The 14,070-nt window shown below is 41.6% G+C and overlaps 1 protein-coding gene across 1 annotated transcript in view; it reads right to left on the reverse strand.

Moving 5' to 3' along the window:
* Window positions 1-14,070, reverse strand: part of LOC137753614 (zinc finger protein 814-like) — a 35,568-nt gene that overhangs the window by 19,734 nt on the left and 1,764 nt on the right. The window contains exon 3 of the mRNA XM_068528898.1: window positions 1,792-3,310. Within this exon, the coding sequence (XP_068384999.1) occupies window positions 1,792-3,310 (1,519 nt within the window). The remainder of the gene's footprint in view (window positions 1-1,791; window positions 3,311-14,070) is intronic.

The raw sequence follows: 14,070 nt of genomic DNA on the forward strand, positions 1-14,070 counted from the left end.
TATGCATAAGACCAAAATTAAGAAAAAATTGAGAACATATTCACTATGCCAAATTACAGTTCCATGCAGAAGTCACTCACATTGGGTAAATGTGTGAAATCTCACAGATACCTTTGTTGTTTCCCTGATCTCCTACTTGTCAAGGAAAGAGAAAATAGACAAGAACTCACAAAATAAAAGCAGGTAAAAGGCAGAAATAGAAATTTATCAAAACAAGATGTGCAGGTAAAAAATAGACACATTAAAAACAAAAAAAAAAAAACTCAAACTCAAGAATCCTGAGAGAGGGAATCCCCTGGCAGTCCACTAGTTATGGCTCTGCACTTCCACTGCAGGAAGCACAGGTTCAATCCCTGGTTGGGGAACTAAAATCCCACATGCCACAAAGTGCACCCAAAAAAAAAAAAAAAAATGAGAAAAAAGCAATTAAAATCATACTGATTTTATACCACGATTTTACAGTCTTCATCAGAGGGGTCAGCCTGCATTCAGTCTTAGCTTTTAAGTTAGGTTGGTCAAGTGTAGGTTGCAAAAGGGAGGCAGGAAAGTTCTTGCTGGTTAAAAATCATTATTTGGTGACTTACATTTTGGGGAGGGGGGGTGGGGGAGGAGCAGTAAGGGGATGGGAAAAGGGATTAGGAGGAAGAGCCTTGGGGACCAGGCCATGTGAGGGCCACAGCAGACATTCCTAGTCCTTCAGTGTCCTTCACACTGCCCAGAACAGTGAGCAGGTCAACTGCATAATGGGGAAACAGGGACATCCTGAAGTGGGTTTATGAAAAAGGAAAGGACCTTGAAAATGAATCACTGCATATGGCAGTGGAGCCAGTGTCACATCTGGGGTGACTCCAATGATCTTCTCCACAGTGCCTGGCTTGGTGTTGTTGTCACTGTAAGAACGTCCCAAGAGGGAGGGTGTCTGCAGGAAGGAGATGTACACTGGGAAAAATGAAGCTGGAGGCCCAGGTGGAGAAGAACACATCAGGTGTTGGTAGTTCATCGTCGGGACAAAGCAGATGGAGTCCCTGCTTGAAGCAGAAGAGAGGCCACTGGAAGGGTGCAGTGTAGAGGAAGCACTCTCATCAAAGGCCTGGCAGTAGTGAGGCCTTGTGGAATTCCCTCAACGTCTCTGGGCTGCACATGCCTTCCTTTACAAATGGGAATAAAAACACTATGAGCACTGGTTTGGTTGGGTAGATGAATGGAGTCATTTCCAAGAAAGCCATCAATGTTGTTTCCCAGAGAAAAGACAGCCTTATCCATCAGCATGGGGCTATGGTTATCATCAGGGCTCCTGGGGTGGGGGGCAAAAGTGTCCAGATGGACAACATGTCTTTGAGTCCTCAACGGGGGAAAGGGGGGAAGAGGACTGAAGTGACCAGACTCCCCATGTCCTGAACCAGGGAACCTGGCATTGAATCCAGATCGCTGTTCACAACAGATGATACATTCTCTCTGGGCCGCCACAGTTTGTCCCAAGAAAGGGTACATTTGCTGCACAGTAACTGCAGGGGTTCTTCCCACCCTGTTACAATCTCAAACTCCTTGAACATCAGTCCCATCTATATTCGCTATATTCATAAGGTCCTTTTACCCGTGTGAACTGATGTTTAATGAAGTGGCTCCTTTCAATAAGATTTATCACATTCCTTGCACTCACAAGGCTTTTCTCCAGTGTGGATTTTCCTATGGATATGGAGGAGCTGTCTTCGGCTGAAGGACTTCCCACATTCAGTGCACTCATAAGGCCTTTCTCCAGTGTGAACTCTCTGATGACGACGAAGGCTTGACCTATCAGTAAAACATTTCCCACATTCATTGCACTTATAAGGCCTTTCTCCTGTGTGAATTCTCTGATGAACATAAAGATCAGATATAATACTAAAACATTTCCCACATGCACTGCACTCATAAGGTCTTTCTCCACTGTGAACTCTCTGATGACGATGAAGGCTCGAGCTACCAGTAAAACACTTCCCACATTCACTGCACTCATAAGGCCTTTCTCCACTGTGAACTCTCTGATGATAATAGAGACCAGAACTAGTAGTAAAAGATTTCCCACATTCACTGCACTCATAAGGCCTTTCTCCACTGTGAACTCTCTGATGATAATAGAGACCAGAACTAGTAGTAAAAGATTTCCCACATTCACTGCACTCATAAGGCCTTTCTCCACTGTGAACTCTCTGATGATAATAGAAACCAGAGCTAGTAGTAAAAGATTTCCCACATTGACTACACTCATAAGGCTTTTCTCCACTGTGAACTCTCTGATGGTAATGAAGGCTCGTCTTAGCAGTAAAAGATTTTCCACATTTATTGCATTCATAAGGCTTTTCTCCAGTATGAACTTTCTTATGGGCACTGAGGTGTCCGTTTCGGCTAAAGAATTTCCCACATTCACTGCACTCGAAAGGCTTTTCTCCACTGTGAACTCTCTGATGATTACAAAGGATCGACCTATTACTAAAAGATTTCCCACATTCACTGCACTCATAAGGCCTTTCTCCAGTGTGAACTCTCCTATGATAATAGAGACCAGACCTAGTAGTAAAAGATTTTCCACATTCACTGCACTCATAAGGCCTTTCCCCACTGTGAACTCTCTGATGTGTAAGGAAACTAGATTTGTGGGTAAAAAATTTTCCACATTGGCTGCATTCATAAGGCCTTTCTCCAGTGTGAACTTTCTGGTGCTGACTATGGTTACTTCTTTGGGTGTAGGCTTTCCCACAGTTGCTGCATTCACAAAACCCTTCAGTAGTGAGGACTCTCTCATCCTGAATAAGTATTTCTGTGTGGCTGGAGAATTTGTTGCCTTCTCCCCAGCTGTGATGACTTTTCCCACTGTCAAAAACAGCTTCACACTCCTTACTGTTGTTCAGTTTCTTCCTGGTATTAGTGACCTGTTTCTGAAGTCCAATTTTGGCCACGTAGTTGTTCCCAATCTCCATGTAGGTAGAGAGATTCCCTGTTACATGGATTGTGCAGCTTTTCAAAAATGCGGGTCTCCCCATATCACAGCTGAAGGGTTTCTCTCTAATGTGCTGCTTCTGGTGCTCTTGAAGGTTTGCAGTGAAATAGAACTGTTTCCCACATGCCCCACATGTGTATGCTTTCTGCCCCCTATTTGTTCCTTGCTCTTCAGCCAAGTGCAAAATGTCTCTCAAGACTGGGATGCACATCTTACAGGGCTGGGCCTTCTCAGGAGATGAACCTGCACTGGGAGTACTGATCTGTGACACTCTTTCTGCAGATACGCTCTGTTCAGAAGGTGTCTCTTCATCCTCAACCCGGTGCCAAGAACCTGAAAACAAAGAAGTGATGGTGAAGTTCTTGTTCACGTTATTGGGTGTGAGTGACACCATCACAACAGTATATCTGACACATGAAGGAAGCAGTCCACAGGATTGTGTTCAGGAAATGGAGTTGGGGTCAAATTGGGAAAGGTGCTCTCACCAAGTACAGGACACAGGGACTGGATGTGGCCCAAGGCAAAAGGCGAGTTCTACAATTCACTCCTCTGTCAATGGCTTTTACCAGTACCACATCTACTGGTGACCTATCATAATATGCAGAAGTGTATTTTCAGGCCCCAGAAAATCTGACTGCAACTGGTAGCTGGTGTTCAAGAAATATTAAAGGATATATACATGGTTGAGGACATAAACAATACCAGTAAGTACTAAGGGGAAAACAATGTGAAGACCACATGAGATAAATGGGTTAGAGAGGTGGCAGGGAAATTATCCCAGGCTGGAGTCAGAATAAAAATGGGAAGTAGGGAATTCCCTGGTGGTCCAGTGGTTAAGACTCCATGCTTCCAATGCAGGGAGTGTGGGTTCAACCCCTGGTTGGGAAACTAGGATCCCACAGGCCGTGGGGCATGGTCAAAAAAAAAAAAGAAAAAGAAAAAGGACAAGTTAGCAGAATGTCAAGAATGGAGAAAGGACAAGAGAAGTAATTGGGGGCCACTGGCAATGGCCCTAAAACACTACTCAAATGAGATATGTTCCAGGTATTACTTCTCAACACAGACCTTATAACAAGCCCTCTCCCAGCTGCCATTCATCTTACCAGGATACCTGTAAGCTCTTTATACTGAAACTAGAGTCATGTCCATCCCATGAAACCACCAAGGACTCTCCATCCCCAGCTGAAAAACTACACGTGACAGAAATGATACAAGCCCTAACAGAGTCAGGACAAGTAAGTGGCCAACATGAGCCCAGAGGAACTCAGTACACAATAGACCAAGGAACGATATTTAAATACCACAAAAAGAACGTCCAGTGGAGCCAGAGGGGGTAAGGATGCACAGTGGATCAAGTACAGACTGTTAAGAATCCATCTCCCCACCTAAACAGGAACAATCTAACTGATGTAATTCTTTTGCAACTATGGAGTCTACTGAAGATTTGCAGTGTCCCACAAAACGAAGTTTGAACAGATGAAACTTTAAAACCAGAATCAGATATCACAGGAATGTTGCGATGATCATGCTGGGAATATAAAACAATTATGATTAATATGCTAATTAATGTCTGCGAATGGATAAAGCAGACAGCATACGAGAGCAGAAGGGCAATGTAAGCAGAGAGATGGGAAATCTAACAAAGAATCAAGAAATGCTAGAGAACGAGAACACCATAAGAGAAATGAAAAATGACTGTGATAGGCTTATTTATAAACTGGACATAAAGGTGAGGAAAGAATCTGAGCTTGATGTTCTCTTAGGAAAAACTTCCAAAACTGAAAAGAAAAAAGGACAAGACAAAAAAAAAAAATCCAATATTGGTGGGACAACTACAAAAGGTTTAACATACACATATGGAAACATCAAAAGGAAAAAGAGACAAAGGAACAGAAAAAATATTTGAGGCAATAATGATGGAGAATTTCCACCAAATTACTATCAGACACCAAAGCACAGATCCAGGAAGCTCAGAGAACATCAAGTAGGTTTAATGTGAAAAAACTACACCTAGGAATATCACATTCAAATGCACAAAAAAGTCCTGAAAGAAGCCATAGGAATAAACACCTTACCCACAGAGAAGCAACAAAAACAATTACAGTTGAATTCTCCTCAGAACTCATGCAGACAAGAAGAGAACGAAGTGAAACATTTAAAGTGCTCGGGGGCTTCCCTGGTGGCGCAGTGGTTAAGAATCTGCCTGCCAATTCAGGGGACACGGGTTCGAGCCCTGGTCTGGGAAGATCCCACATGCCGTGGAGCAACTAAGCCCAGGAGCCACAACTACTGAGCCTGCACGTCTGGAGCCTGTGCTCCGCAATGGGAGAGACCGCGACAGTGAGAGGGCAGCACACCGCGATGAAGAGTGGCCCCTGCTCGCCGCAACTGGAGAAAGCCCACACACAGAAACGAAGACCCAACACAGCCAAAAATTAATTAATTAATTAATTAATTTTTAAAAAAATTTAAAAAAAAAAAGTGCTTGGGGTGGGTGTGGGAGATGACCTTCAGCAACCCAGAATTTGGTATCCAGCAAAAATTACCCTTCAACACTGATGGTGAAATAAACACTTTCTTACATACAGAAAAATTGTGGGAATATATTAAAAGAAGTTCTTCAGAGAGATGAAGGGACTTCCCTGGCAGTCCAGTGGTTACCATGTACGCTTCCACTGCAGGGGGCATGGATTTGATCCCTAGTCGAGGAACTAAGATGCTGCATGTGGCACAGCATGGCCAAAAAAAAAAAAAAAAAAAGGACAGAGAAATGGTAAATGATATAGATCAGAAATTTGGGTTTCATAGAGAAAGGAAGAGCATCAGAATAAAAAATATTTTACTGACACATAATTGTTAAGGAACATCGTATATCTTTAAGCTGTACAACATGATTCTATATGTGTACACACTGAAATGACTACCACATAAGTTCAGTTGAATTATGTCTTACAATTTTCTTTCTTCTGACAAGAACTTTTAAGATCTACTTTCTTAAAAACTTCTAAATATACAATACAGTTTTGTTAACTAAAGTCACTATGCTGTGAATTACATCCCCAGGACTTAATCATCTTATAACTAGAAGTCTGTAACTTCTGAAACACTTCACCCATGTCATCTACCCACCTTCCCGCATTCTGGCAATCACTAATCTGTTGTCTGCATCTCAGTTTGGTGGTGGTGTTGTTGCTGTTTTTTCCAAAGATTTCCCATGTAAGTATAATCATGTAGTACAGTTAAACCTTGAATAACATGGGTTAGAATTGCTTGGGTCCATTTATTCAGGGATATTTTCCAATAAATGCACAGCACTACATGATCTTTAGTTGGATGAATCAAAAAATGGGAAACTTGGGCTTCCCTGGTGGTACAGTGGTTAAGAATCCACCTGCCAATGCAGGGGACATGGGTTCGAGCCCTGGGCTGGGAAAATTCCTACATGCCGTGGAGCAACTAAGACCGTGTGCCACAACTACTGAGCCTGCACTCTAGAGCCCACGAGCCACAAATGCTGAAGCCTGTGTGCCACAACTACTGAAGCCTGCACGCCTAGAGCCTGTCCTCTGCAACAAGAGAAGCCACTGCAATGAGAAACTCACGCACCACAACAAAGAGTAGCCCCCGCTCGTTGCAACTAGAGGAAGCCCACGTGCAGCAACGAAGACCCAACACAGTCAAAATAAATAAAATTAATTAATTAATCAATATTTTTAAAACAATGGGAAACTTCAGAATCACAGGGCTGACTATGGGACTTAAACATCCCCAGATTTCAGTATATGCAGGGGATCCTGGCACCAATCCTCTGTGGAAACATAGGGACAACAGGATTTCTCTCTCTGACTTATTTCACTTAGCATAATGCCCATAAAATCCAATCATGTTGCTGTAAATGGGAAAATTTCCTTCTCTTTTTAATGGTTGAATAAAACTGAATAGTATTCCATATATAAGACGTGTTTGTTATCCACTCATCCATCAATGGACACTTAGGTTGTTTCCATGTCTTGGATATTGTAAATAATGCAGCAATAAACATGGAGTACACATATCTTTTTGAGATGATGATTTCACTCCCCTAGATAAATACATAGAGGTGGAACTGATGGACCATATGGTAGTTCCTTTCTTAATTGTGTAAGGATTCTCTACTCTTTTCCATGTGGTAGAAATAATGTACATTCCCACCAACAGTGCACATGGGGTCCCTTTTCTTCACACCTTCTCCTATACTTATTTATTGTCTTTTTCATAACAGACATTATAACAGGTGTGAGGTGGTATCTCATTGTGGTATTAATTTGCATTTCCCCAACAATTAGTGATATTGAGCACCTTTTCATGTAGAAGGTCACCGTTTGCATATCTTCTTCTGAAAACTGTCTATTTAGATATAACAGTTTGTACAAAACAACAATAGCAACAGTGTACTACATCATGTATTTTTAAACATACCCATATATGTATGTTTACGTAAAATTAAAACAAAAGACAACAATAATACAATGGAGAAGATGGAAAATCAGGATTTTTTTAAAATTATGAGCTTTTTAAACTGCCCACGAAACCACATATTGTCATTTGAATGTGGGCTTGAATTAGCTGTAAATACATATTGGAAACTCTATCGCGACTACATAAAAAATGAAAAGGAACAAGTATAGATGATATGCTAACAGAGGAGAGAAAAAGGGTCATTCAAAATGCTTCATTAAAATCACAAAAAGAAGGGTGGAAGACTCAACTAGGAACAAAGAACAAGGGCAATGAAAAGAAAATGGTAACAAATATGTTAGATGTTTTTCCAACTGTATCAATATATTAAACATCGATAGTCTCAATGCACCAATTTAAAGACAGATTATCAGAGTGGATCAAAAAACAAGACTGAATTATATGTTGTCTCCGAGAAACCCACTTTAAATACAAAGATGCACATAGAGGAAGCTCCCTGGTGGTGCGGTGGTTAAGAATCCACCATCTAATGCAGGGGATGCGGGTTTGATCCCTGGTCTGGGAACTAGATTCTACTTGCAGGCCGTAACTAAGAGTTCGCACACCAAAACTAAGGAGCCTGTGAGCTGCAACTAAGGAGCCCATCGGCCACAACTAAGGACCCCACCAGCCACAATTAAGGAGCACACATGCCACAACTAAGGAGCACATGTGTCACAACTAAAGGAGCAAGTGAGCCACAACTAAGGAGCCCGTGAGCCTCGACTAAGACCCAGCACAACCAAAATAAAAAAATTTTTTTAAAAAGATGCTTAAAAATAAGATGCATATAAATTAAAAGTATGTCAATACAGAAAAAGAGGTCAACACAAATCAAAAGAAAAAAAAGAAAAGTGGTAGTAACTATACTGATATCACAGCAGATTTCACATAAGCAAAGTTATCAGGGATAATGAGAATGACACAATGGTAAAGGGGTCAATACTCCAGAATACACAACAATCCTTAACATGTCTGCGTCTAACAACACAATGTCAAAATATGAGGCAAAACAGACCTACAAGCAAAAAATAGATGAATCTGCTATAACACTTGGAGACTTCATTCAACACACCTCTATAAGAAATGAACAGATCCAGAAAATAAAAAATCCATAAGGATGCTGGTAAACTGAGGATCACCATCATCAGTCAACTGGATGTAACAGTCACCTATAGATTACTAGGCTACTCCATTCAAAAACAGAATATTCTTCTCAAACTGACATAGAACATTCACAAGATGGACTACATCTTGGGCCAGAAAACATACCTTAACAAATTTAAAAGAACAGAAAACATACAAGGTCAGTTCTCAGAACAAAGTGAATTACACCGGCAACCAGTAACAAAAGGATAGCTGTAAAATTGCACAACACTGATAAATTAAACAATACACTTCCAAATAAAACATGGGTCAAAGAAGAAATATTAAGATAAATTTTTAAGTATTCTGAAAGAAACAAACACAGCACTTGTCAAAACATGCAGATGGGGACTTCCCTGGTGGCGCAGTTAAGAATCTGCCTGCCAATGCAGGGGACATGGGTTCAAGCCCTGGTCTGGGAACATCCCACATGCCATGGAGCAACTGAGCCCATGTGCCACAACTACTAAGCCTGTGCTCTAGAGCCCACACGCCACAACTACTGAAGTCCACACGCCTAGAGCCCGTGCTCCGCAACAAGAGAAGCCACTGCAATAAGAAGCCTGTGCACCGCAGCGAAGAGTAGCCCCCACTCACTGCAACTAGACAAAGCCCACACGCAGCAATGAAGACCCAACACACCCAAAAATAAACTTAAAAAAAAAATGCAGATGCAGTGATAGCAGTGTTTATATGGCAATTGGTAGCACTGAATGCATATATTACATAAGATGAAAGACCTAAAATCAGTCATCTGTGCTTCTATCTTAGGAAACTAGGGGAAAATGAAACACAAAGGAAGAAGAAAAGAAATAATTTAAAAAATCAGTAGAGAAAAATCAACAAAGTCAAAAAAAAAGCTGGTTCTTTAAAATGCCCGATAAAATCAAAAACATGCTAGTCAGCCTAGTCACAAAAACAAGAGAGGACACAAATTACTAATATCAAAATGAAAAAGGAGGGCTTCCCTGGTGGCGCACTGGTTAAGAATCCGCCTGCCAATGCAGGGGACGTGGGTTCGAGCCCTGCTCTGGAAAGATCCCACATGCCGCGGAGCAACTAAGTCTGCGCACCACAACGACTGAGCCTGCACTCTAGAGCCCGCGAGCCACAACTACTGAGCCCGAGTGCCACAACTACTGAAACCCATGCGCCTAGAGCCTGTGCTCTGCAACAAGAGAAGCCACCCAATGAGAAGCCCACGCACCGCAACAAAGAGTAGCCCCTGCTCACCACAACTAGAGAAAACCCTGTGTGCAGCAACAAAGACCCAACACAGCCAAAAAAATAATAATAAAAAAAGTGCAGTTTGTTCAGTTTAAAAAAAAAAAATTAAAAAGGACACATGACTATAGATACAATGGATGTTCAAAGGATAATAATGAAATATATGAGAATCTCCAAGACCATAAATTTGAAAACCTAAATGAAATGGATCAACGCCCTGAAAGATACAGTCTACCAAACTCACACAAAAAGAAACAATCTAAATAGGTCTACATGTATTTAAGCAGTTAAGACTCCATGCTTCTACTGCAGAGGGCTCAGGTTAGATCCCTGATAGGGGGAGCTTAAGATCCCGCATGCCTTGGTGTGCGGCCCCTCCAAAAAAACCTAAAACTAAAACAACAAAAAAAAGAAATAGACAATCTCAATGGGTCTACATTTACTACAGAAATTGAATCAATGATGAATAGCTTTCCACAGGACTTCCCTGGCAGTCCAGTGGTTAAGACTTTGCCTTCCAATGCAGGGGGTGTAGGTTCAATCCCTGGTCAGGGAGCTAACATCCCACATGCCTCGGGGCCAAAAAACCAAAACATAAAACAGAAGCAATATTGTAACAACTTCAATAAAGACATTAAAAATAGTCCACATCCAGGGACTTAACTGGTGGCACAGTGGTTAAGACTCTGCGCTCCCAATGCAGGGGGCCCGAGTTCGATCCCTGATCAGGGAACTAGATCCCACATGCATGCCGCAACTAAGAGTTTGCATGCCACAACTAAAGAGCCTGCAAGCCACAACTAAGGAGCACACCTGCCGCAAGTAAGACGCAAAGCAACAAAATGAAGATTTAAAAAAAAATTTTTTTAATGGTCCACATCCAAAAAAAAAAAAAAAAAATCTTAAAAAAAAATTAATAACCTTCTAAATTTTCTGGGAATACAATTGGCAGACTTTGGTTCACTGGTCAAATCTGACAAACATTAAGGAAGATAGTACACAATTCTCTACAACTGCTTTCAGAATACAGAAACAGAGGGAATTCTTCCACACTAATTGCATCAGAACAGCATTACTCTAATATCAAACCAAAGACATTAAAAGAAAAGTATAGACCAGTATCTCTCATGAACATAGATGCAACAATCCTCACAAAATATCAGTAAATTGTTTCAAAAACAGTTGAAAAAGAATTATACGGGACTTCGCTGGTGGCGCAGTGGTTAAGAATCCGCCTGCCAGTGGAGGGGACACGGGATCGAGCCCTGGTCTGGGAAGATCCCACATGCCACAGAGCAACTAAGCCCGTGAGCCACAATGACTGAGCCTCAAGGCCACAACTACTGAGCCCGCGTGCCACAACTACTGAAGCCCACGCGCCTAGAGCCCGTGCTCCACAATAAGAGAAGCCATTGCAATGAGAAGCCCACACGCCACAATGAAGAGTAGACCCCGCTCGCCGCAACTAGAGAAAGCCTGTGCACAGCAACGAAGACCCAATGCAGGAAAGGAGGGAAGGAGGGAAGGAGGGAAGGAGGGAGGGAGGGAGGGAGGGAGGGAAGGAAGGAAGGAAGGAAGGAAGGAAGGAAGGAAGGAAGGAAGGTAGGAAGGAAGGAAGGAAGGAAGGAGGGAAGAATTATACACCATGACCAACTGAGAATGATCCACGTTACGCAATGCTGCTTTAACATTAAAAAATCAATTAATATAATCCGTGTCATCAACAGGTTAAAAACCAACTCATGATCTCATCAATAGATGCAGAAAAAGGATCTGACAAAATCCAACAGCCACTCATGTTAAAAATCTCCATATAGGGCTTCCCTGGTGGTGCAGTGGTTGAGAGTCTGCCTGCCAATGCAGGGGACACGGGTTCGAGCCCTGGTCTGGGAAGATCCCACATGCCGCGGAGCAACTGGGCCCGTGAGCCACAATTACTGAGCCTGCGCATCTGGAGCCTGTGCTCCGCAACAAGAGAGGCCCCGATAGTGAGAGGCCCGCACACCGCGATGAAGAGTGGCCCCCGCTTGCCACAACTAGAGAAAGCCCTCGCACAGAAACGAAGACCCAACACAGCCATAAATAAAAAAATAAATTAATTAATTAATTTAAAAGAATCTCCATATAATATAACCTAAAAATTGAAAAAAAAACACTTCAACTTGATAAACTAAATAAAACCCTATTGCTACTATCATATTTACTAGAGAAAAACTAGAACTCTCCCACTAAGATGAAGAAGGCAAGGATGTTCCCTTGTACAACTCACTTTCAACTTTACAGTGGAAGTCAAAACAAAGGCAATGAGATGAGGTTATTTAAATGGCATACTGATCAAGAAGGAAGGAATAAAACTGTCTTCATTCTCATATGACATGACCAGCTATGTAAAACACCCAAAAAATAGAGGAAAAAAAAAATTCCTGGAACTAAGAAGCAATTATAGCAAGCTTTCAGGACATAAGCTTAATATACAAAAGTCAATTACATACTATATACTATCAATGAACAAGTCAATTTGAAATTAAAAACACAATACCATGTAAATTAGCACCTGCTCAAAAAAAAAAAAAGAGAGCAAGAGAAAGAAATATTGAGTTACAGATCTATCAAAACATGTACAAGATATACATGAGAGAAACTATAAAACTTAGATAGAGAAATCATGAATTCCATGGTGGTCCACTGGTTAGGACTCCATGCTTTCACTGCCATGGGCCTGAGTAGGGGATCCCTAGTAGGGGAACTAAAATCCCTCAGGCCTCGCAGTGCAGCCAACAAACAAACAAATAATCAAACACTCTAATAAAGAAATCAAAGAACTAAATAAATGTAAACATATTTCACGTTCATAAACAGGAAAACCCAGTATCGTCAAGATGTCCGTTCTTCCCAACTTCATCTATAGATTCAATGCAACCCATATCAAAATATCAGCAAGTTATTTTGTGGACATAAATACTTTGATCCTAAAATTTATACAAAAAGGCAAAAGTCCCAAAATAGCCAACACAAAACTGAAGAAGAACAAAGCTGGCAGACTGACACTACTTAACTTTAAGACTTAGTATCTAAAGTAATCAAGCCAGTGTGATATTGTTGAAATGACAGAGAAACTGTTCAATGAAAAGTATTGAGAACCCAGAAATAGACCCATAGAAATACACTCAACTGACCTTTGACAGATGAGCAAGCGCAATACAATGGAGAAAAGTTAAGTCTTTTGAATAAATAGTACTGGAACAACCAAACATCACATGCCAAGAAATGAATTCTAGACACAAACCTTCACAAAAAATTAACTCAAAATGGATCACAGACCTAAATGCTAAATACAAAAAACTCTTAAAACTTAGTAAGAAAACAAAAACCCAAAGACCAAATGAGCAAAACACCTTAACAAACACCTCATTAAAAGAAGATATACAGGACTTCCCTGGTGGTGCAGTGGTTAAGAATCTGCCTGCCAATGCAGGGGACACAGGTTAGAGCCCTGGTCTGTGAAAATCCCACATGCCGCGGAGCAACCAAGCCCGTGTGCCACAACTACTGAGCCTGCGCTCTAGAGCCTGCGAGCCACAACTACTGAAGCCCGCGTGCCTAGAGTCTGTGCTCTGCAACAAGAGAAGCCACTGCAATGAGAAGCCCGTGCACCACAATGAAGAGTAGACCCCGTTCGCTGCAACTAGAAAAAGCCCACGTAGCAACGAAGACCCAACGTAGCCAAAAAAAAAAGATATACAGATGACAATTTAGCATATACAAAGATGCAAGGAAATGCAAATTAAACTGAAAAGTACACACTATTACATACCTATAAGAAGGGCCAAAGTCCAAACATTCACAACACCAAATGCTGGTAAGGGTGTGGAGCAACAGGAATTTCATTCATTGCTGACTGGAATGCTTAACAGATGCCAGTGTTGATAAACAGAAATTGGAACCTTGGAAAAAGGTCTTACAGAAACAGCTCATGGTCTGTTTTAGTAACGACCATGTCAGTGACAACAGTCTGTTGTGAAGTCAGGCACAAAAAAATGTCATGAACAGGAATGGAGCAAAACTTGGGTACCATGGATTTTGACATTCACCTGGGCAGAGAGGGCGAGCAAGGAGGGATCTATCAGACTAAGTGCAAGACTACTAAACCTAAATCCTCACCTGCAAAACTTTGGAGCTACAGGTGTCCCGGCACTAAGGAATAGGGGTACACTCTGCCTAGC

Source organism: Eschrichtius robustus, chromosome 19 (assembly GCF_028021215.1).
Source record: "Eschrichtius robustus isolate mEscRob2 chromosome 19, mEscRob2.pri, whole genome shotgun sequence".
NCBI classification, from domain to species: Eukaryota; Metazoa; Chordata; class Mammalia; order Artiodactyla; family Eschrichtiidae; genus Eschrichtius; species Eschrichtius robustus.